This window comes from Colobus angolensis, unplaced genomic scaffold (genome assembly GCF_000951035.1).
Source record: "Colobus angolensis palliatus isolate OR3802 unplaced genomic scaffold, Cang.pa_1.0 Scaffold284, whole genome shotgun sequence".
Taxonomy (NCBI): Eukaryota; Metazoa; Chordata; class Mammalia; order Primates; family Cercopithecidae; genus Colobus; species Colobus angolensis.
This window is the reverse complement of record NW_012116088.1, coordinates 4140465-4161527: the sequence shown is the minus strand read 5'-3', so window position 1 is coordinate 4161527 and position 21063 is coordinate 4140465. Positions and strand designations below refer to the sequence as shown.

Here is a 21063-nt window from a genome sequence, read left to right as displayed (position 1 = left end):
ATTACTGTGCTCTGCTGCCTACCCCAAGAGAACACCATTTGCTCCCACTACCTGTAGGTTTCATCTTGAGCACAGACTTCAGTCAGTTGGCAGTAGCTGCCAGAGCCCATCATTGAGAACTGGGAGGCTACAGAGATGTCATCATCTGAAAGTGGGATCAAACAGTAACTCAGGGGAGATGTCAACATTACATGTAAAGGAAACATTTATTTTACCCAGTGGATCTGCCAGACTTTCAAGTGTGTGCTGCAAACTACCACCTTATACTTCCTCCAATTCTATAATGGAAATCTAATACTAGTGCCCACATTTTTTGAGTCCTTGGCATTTGCTGTGTAGTTGAAGCATGAGGAGAGGTAGTGTGGTATAGTGATGAGAAGTGGATTTGAACCTTAGCAGATAAGTATTCAATAAATGTCAGCAGTTATTATTTTAAATATTTTCATCTTTTTTTTTTTGAGACAGAGTCTCGCTCTGTCGATCTCAGCTCACTGCAACCTCCGCCTCCCGGGTTCAAGTGATTCTTCTGCCTCAGTCTCCCTAGTAGCTAGAACTACATGCGTGTGCCACCATGCCCAGCTAATTTTTGTATTTTTAGTAGAGACAGGGTTTCACCATATTGGCCAGGCTGGTCTCGAACTCCTGACCTCATGATCTGCCCGCCTCAGCCTCCCAAAGTGCTGGGATTAAAAGTGTGAGCCACTGTGCCTGGCCAAATATTTTCATCTTTATGACAATTATATGAGGCAGAGACTTTTATCAGGTAATAACGTAATAAAATACCTTATTTTACAGATAATAAAGTAAGGTACAGAGAGGTCAAGAAGCTTGACTAGGGTTATGGAACTGACAAGTAGGGGAGCTAGGATTTGAAACCAGGCAGGCTGACTCGAGATCAGACTTTCAACCACAACGTTATACAGCCTCATTGCATCTGTGTACTTTTTATTTTTATTTTTATCTTTTTTTTTTTTTCTGTGTCACCCAGGCTGGAGTGCAGTGGCACATTCTCAGCTCACTGCAACCTCCACCTCCTAGGTTCAAGCAATTCTCCCACCCCAGCCTCCCGAGTAGCTGGGACTGCAGGTGTGTGTCACCACGCCCAGCTAACTTTTGCATTTTTAGTTGAGATGGGTTTTTGCCATGTTAGCCAGGCTGGTCTCAAACTCCTGACCTCAGGTGATCTGCCCACCTCAGTCTCCCAAAATGCTGAGATTACAGGCATGAGCCACCATGCCTGGCTCTGCACACATTTTTTTAAAAAATAATTTTTTTCTTTTTGTCAGTGTAATAGCGGCTCATAATAGTGATTGACACATATAGAAAATATAAATTAATCACCCATATTCCTACCACCTAAAGGCAACCCGTTTAGCGTAGTGGTGATCAGGTATTGGCATTTAAGAATTCAACTATGACTGTTAGCACTATTTGGAAGCAATCTGAGACATGGATGACATGGAGTATATTGTTTGGTATTGAGTATCATTTTGCTAGGGAGTGAACCCAGCCACCTATACGTCAGTGCCACATATTTCACCTCTACACCTCCTTCATTCTACTATAAACATTAAATGAGGGAAATTACATGCTCCAGTAGTATTTTGAAGTGGAGATTTTGGAATTTCTGTGGACCTGTCTCTCCGTTGGGAATCCTAGACTTCGGCCCATGTATTTTTAACACAGTAAAGCTCATGCTCCTCCAACAACTGTTGCATTTTGCTTTGAAAGTAAGCACTTCCTATGCTATTGCAAATACTGTAGACTTTTACTAATGGCTGGTTAATATTTCAGACACTTAAGTATCACAGTTTACTTACCATTCCCTTGTTAAGTATTTGGTATTGGTTATAATATTTCAGTATTACAAAGAATGCTGCACCACACATCTTTGTGCACAATGCTCCTGGTAGTCCTTAGTGCTGTTTGCCAGATAATTCTGGCTTGTCTTCTGAGCCCACCGTTTGCACTTCCTTGCCTCATGAAATTATTTACATGTGACTTACACTGGTCAATCAGTTGCGAGCAGGAATGATGTGTGTGACTTTTGGGTGGAAGCCTTTAAGAAGTGGTCTATGATTTGTCACTGTCTCCTCCCTTTCCTGGCAATCAGAGATTTTGCAGATGTGTCCCAGAATGAGGACACATGCAACAAAACCCCAGTGGGCCTGTGATAAACATGTAGTGTGAGCATGATATAAATCATTGTTGTTTTAAAGTCACTGCAGTTTCGAGGTTCTTTGCTAAGGGAGCATAACCTAGTTTATTACAGCTGATAAGATACTGCATATTTTCTATTATCTTCTTGGGGTAGATTCCCAGACATGGATTACTGAGTCTATGAGTTTTTTGACATTTCAAGGCAATTTGCTTTCCAAAATAAAACAGTTTGCATTTCTACTAAGCCATATGAAATGCCACATTTATCATATCCTTGCCATTATTTAGAACTGACAATTTGTAAAAATGCTCATTTCATAGCAGAAAAATGTCATGTCTTTATTTGCTAAAAATACTTGGTTCTTCTCATAGTATTCAAAGGATAGTTCTGGGGTGATCCACGTCATGCTGAACGGTTCAGAGCCAACAGGAGCCTATCCCATCAAAGGGTAAGAACACCAGCACATTCAAACACAACAGAGAATGCCAAAATATTTATTTAATTGTTTTAAACAGAGGCTAAAGAAAATTATCCTAGTCCCCATCTCATGCTTGCTTCTGTAAATTCAGTAAAGCAAAACAGATGAATGACCTGGTGATCAGATCCATGTCTGTAGAGTTAAATCATTAACAGCTGATGAATACTGGAATAAAAAGTAAACTAAAAATGAAAGCTAAAGAAGAAAAACTTCTAAAAGCCCTTTTTTTTTTTTAAGAAAATTAATGTGTAAATTAACTAAAAACTGAAATGGCAAAAATATCATATTGCTTTAGGGCTTTAAGAAATGTTTCTCAGTTTTTTTGCAGATTATGAAATTCCAAACCTCCAGAAGGAAAAGATTACACGAATTGAGATCTGGGTTATGCATGAAATTGGGGGACCCAATGTGTAAGTTATGGTGATAGTGATGATGATAATTGCACAAGTTTGTTTTTCTTGTATATGACAAGATCAAGTTCGTTTAACATTTTCAGTTTGGGGGAAATGACAACCTTCTTTGTTTCTAATGGGGTTGGTAGAGAAAGACAGAAGCTTGACTTCCTGGGAATGCCACTAGCCAGTCCCGAGCCCAGAGAGAAAACCTCCTTTATCTGGGATATTCTTCTCAGCCAGCAAAGACAGTGTTCCTTTCTGAGTGACTTGGGTAGGTTTGGATGGGCGAGTTCCTTATGCATTTGTGAGGGTCTAAGCCATTTTCTCCTTCTGGTCATTTGAAATTCAAAAGCCCTCACCACTGGTTCTCAGAATTAACCTAAGGACTCTATAATTAAGATGTCATTCTCAGAGAACAACCAGCTCTTCAACTGGGTCTTGAATAACTGGTTAAGAAAACTTTTATGATCCACATTTTCTGGGAAGCCACATGAGTTTATATGTAAATGCAAACTTAAACTCATCCTTCTCAGCAGTGAAGGGCACTGCTGGCACAAACTCAAGATAAAAAAGTTAAATTGATTTGGTTTAAAGACAAGCCAACAAGGCCACAGCCTAAATAAAACTGGACAGTCATGATGGAGCTTCAGAAGCAAGCTGGGGCCTTGTCCTTCAGAACAGTCCATCTGTGCTACATGAAGGAAGGTATTACTAACCCCAAGGAGTGGAGGTCCCATTGAAAGAGTTTAGGAGAACCTCAGTGAATTCCCTGTGTCCGTGTCAGTCCCCAGGACTCTCTAAGACTCACCATATAAGGGGTAATTTTTCCCCTGTCCCTTGGGCAATAGATTGTGATAAATTTGCAAACTACTTAATTATACCAAGATCTGCATTCCTCTTCTCAGAAGACAAATTATACTTATTTTTGCATGAAAAATGCATATCGTTGGTCTTATTTTTGTGAGAAGTTGCTCTGTCTAGAAGTTATACTTGCTTGTTGTTTTAATGTATCTGTCAGAAAAAGCACAAAACCTACCTCTAATGAGATAAGGGGATTGCAATTCAGTGTCATCTCAGCCCATCATTTCTGCTGTACCAGAGGTTACAAAAGGAGTCAGAGCACCTGGTAGTACATCTGAGCCACAGAGTTGAGGTGCAGGTCATGATCTAAGGAAGTAGGACTCTTGGCTCAGATTTTAGGGAAAACATATTAGCACCATAGTTAATAAAATTATAATGTATTAGGGATTATTATTGTTAAGTAGATTTTAGCTGCTCTTGTCACACAAAAAAGTAACTATGTGAGATGACAGATGGTTAATCTGCTTTACTACGATAACCAATTTACTATCTATATGTGTCTAATGACATCATGCTGTACACCTCAAATATACAAAATAAAACTTATTTAAAAAATAAAACTCATAAGCAAAGAGCTAAAAACAGCATGGCTAACACCTGATTGTGTTTAGCATAGTGTGGGCTGCCTTTATTCAAATAAACAGTTTATAGTTTTTTTTTATTTATTTTTTGAGACAGAGTTTCGCTCTTGTTGCCCAGGCTGGAGTGCAGTGGCGAGATCTCAGTTCACTGCAACCTCTGCCTCCTGAGTTCAAGTGATTCTCCTGACTCAACCTCCTGAGTGCTGGGATTACAGGTGTCCACTAGCACATCCAGCTGATTTTTTGTATTTTTGGTAGAGACGGGGTTTCACCATGTTGGCCAGGCTGGTCTCGAATTCCTGACCTCAGGTGATCCACCTACCTCAGCCTCCCAAAGTGCTGGGATTACAGGGGTGAACCACCATGCCCGGCCTTTATAGTTATTTTAATAACACATTCACTTATCTCTGTGTCCAGGTGCCCTGCAGCCTAAATGTCATTGCTTACTAAAAAAAAAAATTCTAAGTAGTGAGCCTGGCCCAGAGTAAGGCATTGTCCCAGGTATTGGCAAAGTTCTAAAAAATGATGTTATTCAACACTGTGCTTTCTTCATTCCTGTAATGCCTGGAATTCCACTTCTGTAAAAATTTCCAATTGCTCATTTCCTCCCTGTACACTCCCACTCTATTAATTTTATGGTGATGAGGCTGTTTACCATCTCATTTCATGTAAAGTCAGGGTCCTGTTTGTAATATATTGTGCCTAATAACCATAGTTGGTGGTGTTGTGTATCTACCTCTGTTTGCATTTGTAAATTCTCCCTGCTTGATTGTGACCATTACTGAAAGCGGGTAAGAATCACTGTTGGAAACACATGAAAAAATACTCATCATCACTCGCCATCAGAGAAATGCAAATCAAAACCACAATGAGATACCATCTCACACCAGTTAGAATGGCAATCATTAAAAAATCAGGAAACAACAGGTGCTGGAGAGGATGTGGAGAAATAGGAACACTTTTACACTGTTGGTGGGAACTAACTAAACTAGTTCAACCGTTGTGGAAAACAATGTGGCGATTCCTCAAGGATCTAGAACTAGAAATACCATTTGACTCAGTCATCCCATTATTGGGTATATACCCAAAGGATTATAAATCATGCTGCTATAAAGACACATGCACATGTATGTTTATTGCAACACTATTCACAATAGCAAAGACTTGGAATCAATCCAGATGTCCATCAGTGACAGACTGGATTAAGAAAATGTGGCACATATACACCATGGAATACTATGCAGCCAAAAAAAAAAAGAATGAGTTCGTGTCCTTTGTAGGGACATGGATGCAGCTGGAAACCATCATTCTCAGCAAACTATTACAAGAACAGAAAACCAAACACCGCATGTTCTCACTCATAGGTAGGAATTGAACAATGAGATCACTTGGACACAGGAAGGGGAACATCACACACCGGGGCCTATTGTAGGGAGAGGGAAGGGGGAAGGGATAGCATTAGGAGATATACCTAATGTAAATGACGAGATAATGGGTGCAGCACAGCAACATGGCACATGTATACATATGTAACAAACCTGCACGTTGTGCACATGTACCCTAGAACTTAAAGTATAATAATAATAATAATAATAAAAACACACACACACACACAAAATCACTGTTGGTACGAGTGTGGGAAATTGCCATTCTCATACTTTATCAGGGTGTAATTTGGCCGTTCATATAAAAGCCTTAAACTGGATTCAAATCTTTGATGCCAAAAAACCTACTTTCAGGAATTTATGCCAACGGAACAAATAATTAATAATGTGTATGAAAATGAAGTTCCAGTCAGTGACTGTCTGGGCTGGTGGCATGGGAGGTAAGAATTTACCAAGACAGTTGTAGGTAAAGAAAGACAGATTTATTAGAGAAAGTATGAAAATATGTTGCAAGGGTGCAACTGGCAGGTCAGCAAGAGATGAGCTGACTGCAGGGAGACAAAGGCTTACTGGGAATTTTATAGAATGTTGCTTGTGCTGTGTGCTGAAGAGCACTTGTGCAGTTCTGATAACACCAAGGTTGCAGTGAGCTAACCTGCCTTTTTCTATCAGCCGAGTGTCTGGTGATAGGTGGCCTTGGGAAGGTTGTGAGTTATTTGTGCAGGAAGCCTGTGTGCCCTGGACCATGAAGAAGGTAGACTTACAGCTTATCTGCTTTGTCTTTTTGCTTTCCCCTGCTCCTGCCAGCCTGACTCCTTTTTCCTAATTAGGACTCCACACCAACAAAATTTGTTCTAGTGTAAATGGCATTGAAATAAAAGAATCGACCTAGGTCTTCAACAAGAGAGGATGGGTTCTATGAGTGTTGGTCTGTTTATGTAAGGGAGACCATGCCGGAGCTAAAAATAATGGCAGAGAAGTGTGTGTGTGTGTGTGTGTGTGTGTGTGTGTGCAGACAGGACCTAAAACAGACCATAAAACACATTGGATAGCAGAGACCCATTGCTGTATTTTTAAAATCTTGCAGAAATAAATATATTTTAAAAGTCTAGACCTATATACACCAAAATGTTAACAGCAGCTGTCTCTAGGGGTGTGAGATTTGGGGTAATTTCTAAAAATTTTTGTTTATTTGCATTTTCCAATATTTTTAAATTTGTATGTTTTGGTGGTTACTTAAAACTTCCAATGAACATACTGTAGTGTAGGGTGAACAAATTGGCAGGTAGCAATGTGCCGAGCCCCTGGAGCGCATTGCAGATATGTGTCACTGTCTGGGGACAGACTACACAGGTGGCTGACACCACGTGCATGCACTGGCCCTGGCTTTCCCAGTGCTGGCTGCCCAGCTTCAGGTCCAGTGCTGGGGTCTTCAGAGCATCATCTCCTGGGTCCTGCAGGTTTACCAGAAGCAGCCCTTTTTAAACCAGAGACATTCCTCTTTTCTTTCTGAGAGTAGAATATCCAGGAGCACATGGTCAAAAGAAATTATGATTAACCCAGAAACAAATTCCTCTTCCACCTCTTATTTGCTTTCTTTTTAATTATATATTTTTATGTTTTAGGGAATCCTGCGGGGAAGGCACCATGAAAGTCCTGGAAAAGAGGCTGAAGGACATGGGGTTCCAGTACAGCTGTATTAATGATTACGGGTAGGTGAACTATATATCAATGTGTACTTGTAGAGGTGGTGTGTGATTTTGGAGGAGGTGGGCTGCTGAAAGGGTATTGCTGGTTCTCAGCTCTGAAGGCCATGGGGTGGTGTCTTCTGGGTGGCCTCTTGGTGTGGAGGCAAGGAGCATCTTCTGGCCTGGGTTTGGCCAGGGCCCCACCTACTGCTGTCCAGAGTCCAGCTTCATGGCATTTAAAGGACACACAGAGCAGCACTTTCTCATTTGCTCATGCCCAGTTCTCTCCTCACTGTGCTTACTGTGCAGTGAGACACGGGAGGACAGGGACTGATGAGGTTCCTATGTCTTTGGATCTCTGTGGGATCCTTGTGCATGACAGGTGCTAAGGTGGGAGTTTGTTTGAGATATTTACAGACACATCTTGACCACAGACCAATAGGAAAATAATAGTAACTACCACTTGGTGAGCACCTATGGGCCAGACCCTTTATATACTTATAATCAGGTATCATTTATGGGCCTTCTTGCTTGTAATTTAAAAAAAAAAGAAAAACTTGGCTCAAGCCCTAAGGTAGTTGCAAGCCATCTCTGGACTCAAATCCCTGCCTCTCGCTCTCTCTGCCTCAGCCCCCAAGACTGTGGACCTGCTGATTCTGCAAGGGGCTGGAATCCAACACTGCAAAAGCTGAGTGGCTTTCTTGAACATTTCTGAGTGTCGCAGGGTGGAAATGATGTCAGTGGTCTTCTCTTGTTGCCCAACACCCTTGATTATCCTGCTTCTCTGCCACTCTCTGCCTTCCCAGCAGCCCCATGGACTGGATCATTCTCCCAGCTGAGCAAAGCACCCTAAACGTGTGAACCACTCCCTCCCACTCCACGCCTCCTCAAGACAAGGAGCCCCTCAAGGCTGTTCTGTTATCTGTACCTTTTACTCATATATTATTGCCAGTGCCCTCAAAAGTTAGATGTTGTTTATCACCCCCTCTTAAAAACAAAACAAGGGAAATGCCCTTTTCTGGAAATATAATCTATGTACAGAAAAATATACAAAACATGAGTACACAGGTGGATGAAGTTTCCCCCATTTAGCGCATACCTGCAACCAGCCCTCAGACCAATAAACAGAACATAACCCGCATCCCCAGAGGCTCCCATTGGCCTCTTTTGGTCACCAACCCCATAGTAACCACTCTCCAGATTTGTAATGTCATTTATTAGTTTTTTCTGTTTTTAAGCTTTAAACTCAGTGACAGAGCTGAGTTTTGAATCCAGCTTTGCATGGCCTTAAAGCATGCTCTTTCCCTCCTACTACCAAGCTCTTCCTTCCTTAATCAAAGCTCCAGTAGTAAATTTTAAAACATATTCAATTCTTGGCTGAGTGCGGTGATGCCTTGTTACCTGTAATCCCAGCACTTTGGAAGGCCAAGGTGGGCAGATAACGAGGTCAGGAATTTGAGGCCAGCCTGGCCAACATGGTGAAACCCCGTCTCTACTAAAAATACAAAAATTAGCTGGGCATGGTGGCAGGTGCCTGTAATCCCAGCTACTCGGGAGGCTGAGGCAGGAGAATCACTTGAACCCAGGAGGTGGAGGTTGCAGTGAGCCGAGATCATACCATTGCACTCCAGCCTGGGTGACAAGAATAAGACTCCATCTCAAAAAAAACAAAAGAATTCAATTCTTACTCCAGAACAGCTCAATAGCCAAGCACAGTGGCATGCACCCGTAGTTCCAGCTACTTGGGAGTCTGAGGTGGGAGGACTGCTTGAGCCCAGGAGTTCGAGGGAACAGTGAGCTATGATGGGGCCACTACACTCTAGCCTAGGTGACAGAGCAAGACCTGGTCTCAAAATAAAACAAAGCAAACCCCCTGCCGTCAACCCCTCAATACCAAACCAAACCAAACAAAAAACAAGCTCAATGATGGAGAAAATTGTAGCTAAAATTTTTGCATTCACAACCACTTTGCTTTGTTTTTATGTCATTGGGCTGAGCTGTAATAGCTGGGCCAGAGCCCAAGTCTCCTTCCCCTTACAGTTACCCTGGGTCTGGACTTATGTCCTTCCTCCCCATCGGTGTCCCCACCTCAGTCGGCCTCAGGGCTCTTCTCTTCCAAGCCTGACTGGGTAGAGAAACGAGGAAGCTCCCATTTCTTTACTGCCCATAGGTTGTTTCTGTGTTAGTGTCAGGAGCAGAGAGGATATAATAAAAGGTATAACATGGGAAAGTGACAAGGGTTAACATAACAAATTCAACTCCAACCCAGATGTGAGAACCTCCTGCCCCTCACAATTCGGGTGGCACTGCCTTCTGCCCTACATCAGTTGAAGGTTCTCCCTGAGGTGCTTGCCCATTTTGGAGGGGGCTTATCTTTTCACAGCCTCCCTTACCTCCTGGTTGGTTTCTGCCAGCACTGTGTTGAATCAGATTCAGTGAAACTCCATGCCTGTTTTTGGACATACACAATGACAGATAATTACTCTTATTAAAAATATGTGCATCGGGTAGACATTAATGAAAGGTAGCTGAGTCAAGGACAGAAGACATGGCATGCCGCAGAGAGAACAGTATCACGTTCCTGTTCTTCCATAGTCCACTGCAGTGGTCCTGCCACAGAGATCCTGTCTAGGCTTGTCTCCTACCTAACTCCCCATGTGCCACCAAGACCTGGTTCCTGTCTTCATTGCTGCTTCCCTTCCCCACCCTTGGTGCCTTGGAACTTCACATCTTCTCCCTCTACTGTGCACAGAAAGTTAGTGTTCCTCTCTGATGCCTGAGCGCTGACCATCACCCATGTGGTTCAAGTCCACCCTTCTGCCCAAAGTACTTATCAGGTCGTACTGTAATGTTATACGTGCATATAGAAGTGGTTAGAAGCTCAGGCCCTGGAGTCAGCCTGCGTAATTCAAGTTCAGCCCTTCAACTTGCTGCTATGAGAACTTGGGCAGGTTACTGTGGTCAGCTTTCTTAATTGTAAATTGGAGAAGATAAAGCACCTATTCCATTTGGTTGTTATGAGGATTAAATGACATGATCCTCACAAAAGATATAATCAAATGCCTTGGTACATAGTAAGTGCTTGATAAATGCTGGCTAATATTTTTATTTGTTTTATTTTTTCTAGACACAGGGCCTCACTCTGTTTTCCAGGCTGGAGTGCAGTAGTGCGATCATAGTTCACTGCAGCCTTGAACTCCTGGGCCTCCCGCCTCAGCCTCCTGAGTAGCCGAGACTATAGGCGTGAGCCTCTGCACCCAGATAATTTTTAGACTTTTTTTTTTTTTGTAGAGCCAGCGTCTCGCTATGTTGCCCAGGCTGGTCTCAAACTCCTGTCTCAAGCAGTCCTCCTGCCTCAACCTCCCAAAACGCTGGGATTACAGGCATAAGCCACCGTGCTGGGCCACTAGTATTTTTAGAGGAAATAGTTTGTGTATTCTTTGAGGTCAGAGAATACTGTATCTCCAGGACTTTTCAGGCAAGCCATAAATGTTTGATGGATGAAAGTTATTTAAGTAATCCTTTAAATATTATTTTCTTTCTGTAGACCAGTGAAGCTCTTACAGTGTGTGGACCACAGCACTCATCCTGACTGTGCCTTAAATTCGTAAGTAAATGTCTTAACTCAGGTCATTCTTTCCTAAGATAACCATCTCCTTTCAGAAGTTTTCAGTTCACAAACATGAACATGTTATCAAACGCAGACGTAAGTGTGCTCATTTGGTTCTGGTTTGGCATTATTTTTATTTATATATATCTGTCTTAGTTTTTGTACAAAAAGCAATCACGTTACACATAACGTCCTGCTGTGAGCTTTCTTCACTTGCTGGTGTAATGCGGCCATCCTTTGAAGTTTGTTCGTACTTTCTGTCCCAGTCTGCTAGTGGCTGTAGAGCAATCTGTAGGATGGTCACACCATCTTTTATGTAATCCCTTCTGAGTCATGAGCTGGCTTGTTTGTATGTTGTTATAGTAGTTTTTTAGCTATTATAAACAATACTGAAATATAATCCTTGATTATATACTTTAAGCTGTTGTGCAAGTATTTGTGTAGGATAGATTCCCAGAAATGGAGTTGCTGGGTCAAAGAATGTGTATATTTTAAATTTTGGTGTGTTCTGCAAAATTTTGATATGTTTCAGAAAGGCTATGCCAGGATACACTTCCACCACCAGTCTATGCTGGGAGTGCCCCTTCTCCACTCCCCCACACTATGCATTTTCTACATCCATATCTGTATCTGTCCCTGTACCTATAGCCATATCATTTTAGCCAATCTTAGGGGTAAAACATAGTGCATTATTGTCATTTCAGTTTGTGTTGGCCGGTAGATTTCTGATCCCTCCACTTGAATTCTCTTATGAAATCTATTTACTAACATCGTGCTTATCCTGCCAATCCACCTCAAGTGTGCTTTCCTCTATGAGACTTTCCTCATTCTCCATGTTGATTGAGGAACTCTCTTCTCTTTGCTCCCAAGGACTTTGTGCACCATATGATGACATCGCTTTACTCTTCCTAGCCCTGCTGTCGTTCATTCTGTACCATCTGCCTGCCTCACTCTGCCTTCCTCTTTGTGTTTCTCTTAGTATTTCTCATTAGAGTTGCACATAGTGGGTGCACCGTCAATGCCTGCAGGATCCATTCGTCCATCTACAAGGGAAGAGAACTAATCAGAGTGCACAGCAACTATATGCTAGGCATTTGCTGTGTGCACTACATAAAATAGTATGTTTATCTGAATAACTAGTACATTTAAGAGAGTCAGGCTGGGCATAGTGGCTCATGCCTGTAATCCCAGCACTTTGGGAGGCTGAGGTGGGTGGATCACCTGAGGTCAAGAGTTCAAGACCAGCCTGACCAACACGGTGAAACCCCATCTCTACTAAATACAAAACATTAGCCAGGAGTGGTGGTGCAGGCCTGTAATCCCAGCTACTTGGGAGGCTGAGGCAGGAGAATCACTTGAAACCAGTAGGCGGAGGTTGCAGTGAGCCGAGATTGCGCCAATGCACTCCAGCCTGGGCAACAAGTGTGAAACTCCATCTCAAAAAATAAAATAAAATGAAATAAAATAAAATAAATAAGATAGAGAAAGAAAGAAAGAGATAAAGCACATGCCCTGGTGAGCTGGCTTGTCATCCCCATATAGTTCTTCTTCTCTTCTTCATTTAATAATAGAACCCTTGAATTTTAGATGGGTTCATGGCTATCAAGAATAACTATCCTAGCCTCCCTACCCACTGTGGCCAAGTGACATGTGCAATTTCTGGGTTTAGCACTTGAAAGGAAGGGGCATACATTCCCTTTCTGCTTTTATGCTGGCTGGTATATGGGCCCACAGGACGTGGAGGTGAGCTGTCTTCAACTGGGCGTGGCAGAGCAACACAGCAAAAGGGAGCCGGGTGCCTCTGTACCGTGGCGTCACTCTACCAGCCCTGGAGAGTTACTGAGAGAAATAAACATCTGTCTTCTCTAAGCCACTGTCATTTAGACAGAAGCCAGACTTTCATTTGATCCGGTGTGGGTAGGTTCATATTCTCCCTTCAGAAGCAAAGAAACTCTGGCTCGGAGAAGTTAATGAAGGACTCACCCAAGACCACCCAGCTAGTGCAGGCAGAACCAGGATCTGAAGGAGTCTGAGAACTGTCAAAATTCACTCTGGCAGATTTCTTGCTCTTCGGGCCGGAAATTAGGACAACAGACCCATCATCTCCAGCATGTATTCTAGGAGCCAACATCCCAGGGTTCGGTGATGGATTTAAGTCCTCTCCTCATGCTCTAATGCTATTCGTTCCCTGTGAATCTGGCATACATCGTTTCTGAGTCCTCTCACAGTAGATAAAGAATAGCCTGTGAACCTGGGTCTCTCCCAGGAGATAAAGAATAGTCTGTGAACCTGGGTCTTTCCTTTCCTCACCTGCAAATGAAGTCCACCCTCACATCGCTGCTGCTCAAAAACCTTCAAAGTTCCCTACTGCCAAGTTCAGACTTCTGGTCCCATCTTACAGGTTCATCATGCTCTTTCCAGAGCTTCTCACCTGGAACTTTTATTTCAAGGCTAGTTTTGATCCACTTCCTGTGAGATATTACATGCTTTCTTGCTCATCAGCCTGTGGAAACACTGTTTTGGCAGCAGTAAGCACTCTGTTCTTACTGAGTTAGTCACATGATCTGAAATTGTCAGTTTTCTTATCTACAAAGCCTCTGTGAGGTTACTCTGATCCCTGATCTCAATATTTAAAATTATAGCCTCCATCTCACAACTGTGGCTCTTCAAAACCCCCATGTGACTGTGTTTTTTTCTTTTTTATAGTGTTTATCTTCTGACTGACCTACTTGTGAAGCTCATTCTTTTTTTTTGCTATTTTGTTATTTTTTATTTTTTTTGAGACAAGGTCTCTTTCTGTCACCCAGGCTGTAGTGCAGTGGCACAATTACGGCTCACTGCAGCCTTGACCTCCTGGGCTCACGTGATCCTCCCACCTCAGCCTCCCAAATAGCTGGGGAAACAGGCACTCACCACTATGCCCAGCTAACTTTTAAGTTTGTGTGTGTGTTTTTTTTTTTTTTTTTTTGTAGAGATGAGGTCTCACTATATTACCCATGCTGGGAAGTTCATTCTTTAGCGCCTCCCACCTGTTAGAACATGACTCCAGGAAGTCAGGGACTTTGACCTGTTTTGTTCACTGATGATGGTATTCTAAGGACCTAAAACAGAGCTTGCAACCTGGTAGACACTTAGGAATGAATGAATGCATGAATAGATGAATGAATGAGTGAATGATTGGATTCTACCCTGGAAAGGCATAGATTCAAGAAGAACGATGTTCAAAGGTGCTGGGCAACCAAAAGGAATGACAAATGCTCTACAACAGCTTCAGAGAAGTGCCCGGAGGCTGCATATGCAGAAGTTCTACATTTTGATTGCAAGAAACACAATCCTTCTGGGGGTCACTTATGTGAAAAAGGGAGGAATAAAGTTGTTGAAAAGATTTAGTGGTATAGACTTTCTAAGGAACCTGCAACCTTGTAAGGCTTGGATAGGGAAGTGTCCGTGGTGTTAGAATTACTTAGGATTGTATGGGTTTACTCTTTGTCTCATTAATCAGACTATCAACCTATACAGAAACAGACCATGTAAAATTCGTTGTTGTAAAACCCATTGCACCCTACACCACCATTCCTGAAATGGGCAAATGGTGCCATCCTAGCACCAGTGCCTTGGGTTAGCTCCCCTGCTGCGGGAAGTATAAGGAGAACGAGGGCAGCTCTTCTCATTTTTCCTTGGTATTTCTTTTTTCTTTTTTTTTTTCTGAGACAGAGTCTCGCTCTGTTGCCCAGGCTGGAGTGCAGTGGCGTGATCTCGGCTCACTGCAACCTCCACCTCCTGGGTTCAAGCAATTTCCCTGCCTCAGCCTCCCGAGTTTTCCTCAGTATTTCTGAGCACTTTGCAGTGTCAGGCTTCCAGCTGGCACTCTGGAGTGATCATCTCATTTTACTCCAACCGTGTTCCTGGAAGGAGGACAGTTTGATTTTCAGCAATGATGCTGGTTCAGAGAGATTAAGCGGTCACTCAGTGTAACTCAAGAGGCAGAAGCAAAACCGACGTTTGTCTGTGTGTAAAGTTCTCATTCTTCCTACCACACCACACTGCCTTAAAATGTCTCTGGGGCTCACACCACAGCAGGTAAGTAAGGGGTTTTTGTGTGTGGGCATTCTTTCAGTGACTGTTGGTAGACATTTTTTGACAATTCTGCCCGATTCCTTTGAATGTCAAGGATAAAACTCTCTTTCACTCTGCCAAGTTTTTCTCCAACTTTCATCACCCTGGCAGGAATTTTACTAATCTCTTTTTTAAACATTCTAGTAGTGAATATTCATAGATAATTTACAAAAGAGAAACCACAAATAGCAAATGTACAAAATTATTTAATCGCTCTAATAATAATGGAATACAAATTCAGCAAGGTGTCATTTTCACCTAAACTTTTTTGACATACATTAAAACATAACAGAAAAGTGTTTTAGAGATGTTATTCAAGCTTGATGTCACTATAAATTGATAAAGTGCTTTGGGAAAACAATTTGACAATATGTGTCAAGAATTAGAAAAGTATCAGTCTTCGACCTAGGTCAGACTTTAGGGTACCTTTGGTGCCCTATTCTAAAGAAGTGATTCGAAATGCACATACAGCTTATAAGCTCAAATATGTTCGCCAGAGCATTCTTTATAATACTGAAATATTGGGAACTAGACCCAAATATCCACTGACAAGTAAATGGTTACATCAAAGGGTACACTTACTGGAGGGAGTAGAATGTAGCTCTTAAAGACAATGGTAGGATAATCATATGGCAAGCAGAAGACCACATGAATAATCTAAGAGGAAACCTTAGATTATAAGGTCAATAAGCGCCAACCTTAGCGCTTATAGATTAAAATATTGGCCAAAAATTCAGTAGACTTTTAATCTGCAGGATTGGTGATGATATGAGAAAACAGACATATAGTATTGGAATGAGGACTCAGTGTGGCACTGAGGGCCAAGGGCAAACATCAGATCTCTTAACTTGGCCGGAAGTCTCTGTCCTAAATGCCCCAGGCCGCAGAGACAGGACTACTCATCTCTACTTGTTTAGGAATAGTGGGGTAAAGGGCTTTTAATCTGCAAAGGTTTCAAATGAAATAAACAACTGTTGATGTAAATCCACCCATTTTATTAATAATTTTGTGGTAAATTTAGGGACAATCTGTATGTTTGGGTATTTAATTATTGGCAATATTTTAGAGAACATAGCATATAAGAACAGCTGTTGGATTAAAACTGTGATACCAGTATATGGGTTACTATTAAGTAACTAATTATTTTTCTTTTTCCTTTTTTTTTTTTTTTTGGAGACAGGTTCTCACTCTGTCATCCAGGCATGGAGTGCAGTGGTGTGATCATGGCTTATTGTAGTCTCAACCTCGTGGGTTCAAGTGATCCTCCTGCCTCATCCTCTCAAGTGGCTGAGACTAGAGGCCCACGCCACCACTACTGGAAATTTTTCTTTTCTTTTTTCTTTCCTTCCTTCCTTCCTTTTTTTTTTGATGGAGTCTCGCTCTGTCACCCAGGCTTGATCTAGAGTTAGATCTAGATCCAGAGTTCAGTGGCTTGATCTTGGCTCATCACTGCAGCCTCCACCTCCCGGGCTCAAGTGATTCTGCCACAGCCTGCTGAGTAGCTGGGACTACAAGTGTGAGCCACCACTCCTGGTTGACTTTTGTATTTTTAGTGGAGATGAGGTTTTACCATGTTGGCCAGGCTGGTCTCAAACTCCTGACTTCTGGCGATCCTCCTGCCTTGGCCTCCCAAAGTGCTGGGATTATAGGTGTGAACCACCATGCCCAGCCACGTAACTGATTTTAGGCTTGGGACTTTTAGTAGGAAGTTATAAGAGAATTTTACTAAGTTTTGAACCAGTATTGGAATTTGTAAAATAATGAAGATTAAAGTTTATACATTTATTAGGTTTACTACAATCAAGTAATTGAGAAAGTTTGGCTAATTTAAAGTCATTTAAATTTTTTTTAAAAAGATATATTTTAATACTTAAGTTGAAAATAACCTGAAGCCTTGCCCAATGGCTCATGCCTGTAATCCTAGCACTTTGGGAGGTCAATGTGGGTGGATCACTTGAGCCCAGGCATTCAAGACCAGCCTAGGCAACATGGCGAGACCCCGCCTCTACAGGCAAACAAACAAAAAATTAGCTGGGTATGTTGGTGTGCACCTATGGTCCCAGCTACTCAGGAGTCTGAGGCAGGAGGATTATCTAAACCCAGGAGGATCAATGCTTCAGTGAGCTGTAGTCGCCACTGCACTCCAGCCTGGGTGACAGAATGAGACCCTTTCTCAAAGAATAATAATAATAATTTAACCTGAAATAACTTGAGTTTAAAACATCACGTGAATTAAGTAACTGTGACACATCCTTAAGAGTGATTGTCAGAGTTCACTAGGTTTTTAAATAGCACAATGTGATTTATAAATTAAATAAAAGGGCATGGGAAAATTAGGCTTTTGAGTGTATGCATGTAATAACAAGAATTAATTTTAAAAATCAAAGTAACTGCAAACAGTGCAGTTACCCCCTCAAGTATAGTCTCACATCGACAAGAAAAGCTTTTTAAGTTACAAAGTGACAAACCAATGCACAGAATATGAACACAGACATGTAAAGCAGAAGAAAGCAAAACAGCATGTTTCTATTTGTGCATGATAATGTATGTAAGTGAAGAAATAGGTCTGAGAAAGTAAACTCCAAGCTGCTAACTGTGGGTTCCTTCTAGGCAAAGGAGTAGGAACTGGCAAAAGATGAAGGGAGACTGTCATTATTAGTGTATTTAATTATGTGCCATTTTATTTTTTAAAAAAGTAAAGAAAAGTGTAACCTTATGTTAATTAGTTAATTGTTTGAAAGCAAAAGTAATTTTAAATTTTGAGTGAAAAAAGTCTGGGACATGAACTGCATCACAGGTGCAATTGTACAAAATGTCCGGTAGGTGGAGCCCTAATACAAACCTGTGGGTGAGATTTCCTTAGCAAAAAAGAAGAGGACCAGCATTCAAATGGAGTCAGGAACTTTTAAGGACAGGGCCGCCAGTCCAGAGCCATGGGATATATTTCCAAGCCAACATTAGATGGTTTCATAATTTTAAAAATTCATCTTTTAGTTAGTTTAAAAGAATTAGTAATTTCTGTTTTTACAAACCCAGTGGTCAGATGCTGTTTACTATGAATAGGGTCCATATTTTGGGTGGGCCCTTTGTTGATGTCTTTGTGTCAGGACACTTAAACTCTGATAATGTAGCCATCAGTAGGGAACCTGGCTAACACTGTGTTCCATCCATACAATAAAAATTCATCCACAAGGAAGAATGAATTAACTCCCTGTGTACTAATATGGAAGCATGTTCAAGATATGATGCAACACACGTTGTAGATTCCATTTGTGCTTAGATAAAAGGATATCTAAAGACATTTAAGGATAACTTGCAGGGCAGCAGCAGGTCCTGTTGTTTAGAGAAGGTTTTTGCTGGGGAAACAATGTCTTGAGATGGTATTTCAATGACATGTGTGCTTAGAATTTCAGAAATAGGAATTAGTTCTATTAAGCAGGTTTATCATGCATGTGTGCATTGCATTCCTGGAAAGAGAACTCAAACTATCAAAGTTGGTTTTCTATGGAAAATGCAAATGGAGAGACTAAGAGACTTACTTTCCACTTTATAACTTCCTATATACTATGTAAATTTCTCCACGGTGTGCACAATTTGCTTTTCTTTTTCTTTCTTTCTTTTTTTTTTTTTTTACTGGTAGCATAATTTATTCAAATGTGCCTTACTAGAGGTGCTAGGGCTTGCCTATGGTGCTCTCGATATATAAGGCCAGGACATTCTGCCAGTTTTTCTGCCAGTTTTTCTTGAGCAATGTCACCAAAAAGTTGACAGGCAGGTGAATGTTACACACAAGCTCATTGTCTGTCCTTTTCACGTGGCCAACAGCCACAGCCAGACATAACACTTTCTTCATTTGGAACTTGATTGTGGACTTCATCTCATCCACTTTGGCCACCATGTTTTTGTTGTGTGTGAGCAGGGAGGGGAAATTTCCTGCCTTATTTAGGCCTGGGCCGAGAATTCGTGGGATGTGCTTGATCAGAGACTCTGAGGCCAAAAATGCATCATACTCTTGGCCAGCTTCTTGACCAGTTTTCTATTCTTGTTGAGTTTTCTCAGTACCTTGTTTTCCATGTGGGGGATATCCACAGCCTTCGCCTTGTCACAGTGCTGCTGGTTACTCAGGACACGCATGGAGAACTTGGGGCGGGGAGTGGACTTAAGCCTGACGGTGCCCGAGAATCGCTTGTCCTTCTGGGGAGTCATAGTTCTTCAAGCTGATCTGCAACTCCACCGTCTCCAGAAACTTGGGGTCCTTGCGCTGGTTCCAGTGCAGGACTTTCCGCACCGCCTCCTGCAGGGTGTCACGGGAGACTGCTGCTCCTGGCTTCTCGCTCCGCGTTAACCAGAAAAGAGACTAATACTGCAGATATATTTTTGAGTGTAGATTCCATACACCAATACTGACACTTTCTCTATTTCCTTGTTAATTTGCAGGGCAGCAGCCACTACTCAAAGAAAAGCCCCATGTCTTTATGCAGAACAAAGTGCAGTTCTTATCATTCCCCTCCTTCTGGTGCTGGCTTCTGGGACTCAGCTGTAACTGGGAACTGTGTTGCTCTAACCCTCCTCCAGCCCTGCAGCCTCCCCTTGCAATCATCATTCCTGTTCTGTGTATACCAAATGATTCTGTTGTCTAAAGAAGCTCTTTGCTGGGAAAACGATGTCCTGAAATGGTATTTCAATGAGACATATGCGCAGGATTTCAGAAACAAGAAATTAGTTCTATTTAGCAGGTTAAAAAATGCTGCATTAGAATTAAAGCAAGTTATTTTCTTATTTTTATAATGACACAAAGCACTGGGAGTCAGACTGCTTGTATATTATCAAACATTTTTAGAGAATTCTAATAAAGCTGTATTTTACATCATCTATATTTTCCTGTATCTCCAGCAGCACGCACACTGCATGCTTGTTGATCACTTAAGACAAACGTATGCTATATAAATGTATGCATATATATTTTGTCTGTAAAGATTTCATTTATTTGGTATAAAGATGTTCAGTTACTCTTTCCTTTTTGTTTTGAGAGACAGAGTTTCGCTCCTTTGCCCAGGCTAGAGTGAAGTGGTGAGATCTCAGCTCACTGCAACCTCCGCTTCCAGGATTCAAGCAATTCTCCTGCCTCAGCCTCCCGAGTAGCTGGGATTGCAGGTGACTGCCACCATGCCCAGCTAATTTTTGTATTTTTAGTAGAGACGGGGTTTCACCGTGTTGGCCAGGCCAGTCTCAAACTCCTGATCTCAGGTGATCCACCCACCTCAGCCTCCCAAAGTGCTAGGATTACAGGCATGAGCCACCACACCCAGCCATAATAGTTTCTTATAATGAGGGAAAAACCCAAAATGTCCAGTAATATTTACATATTTACTGAAACTGTTTGGAACTTGTATTAGTTTGTTCTTGCATTGCTATAAAGAACTACCTGAGACTGGGTAATTTACAAAAAAAATAAAAAAGAGTTTTAATTGACTCACAGTTCTGTGTCCGGAATTGGTTCCTTCTGGTGGGTTCTTGGTCTTGCTGACTTCAAGAATGAAGCTGTGGACCTTCGTGGTAGTGTTACAGCTCTTAAAGATGGTGTGTCTGGAGTTTGTTCCTTCAGATATGCCTGGAGTTTCTTCCTTCTGATGGGTTCGTGGTCTCGCTGACTTTAAGAATGAAGCTGTGGACCTTTGCGGTGAGTGTTACAGCTCTTAAATGTGGTGCGGACCCAAAGAGTGAGCAGCAGCAGGATTTATTGTAAAGAGCAAGAGAACACAACTTCCACACTGTGGAAGGGGACCCA

At 41.9% G+C, this 21063-nt stretch overlaps 1 protein-coding gene across 2 annotated transcripts in view; it reads left to right on the top strand.

The window, feature by feature from the left end:
* The window catches only part of BST1 (bone marrow stromal cell antigen 1), a 30795-nt gene extending 10650 nt beyond the window's left edge, over positions 1-20145 (top strand). For both annotated transcript variants that reach the window (XM_011948830.1, XM_011948831.1), the window contains exons 5-9: positions 2533-2609; positions 2957-3049; positions 7487-7573; positions 11097-11156; positions 19713-20145. In XM_011948830.1, coding sequence (XP_011804220.1) covers positions 2533-2609; positions 2957-3049; positions 7487-7573; positions 11097-11156; positions 19713-19818 — 423 coding nt within the window. In that variant the 3' untranslated portion in view covers positions 19819-20145. The remainder of the gene's footprint in view (positions 1-2532; positions 2610-2956; positions 3050-7486; positions 7574-11096; positions 11157-19712) is intronic.
* Positions 20146-21063: the final 918 nt, after the last annotated feature.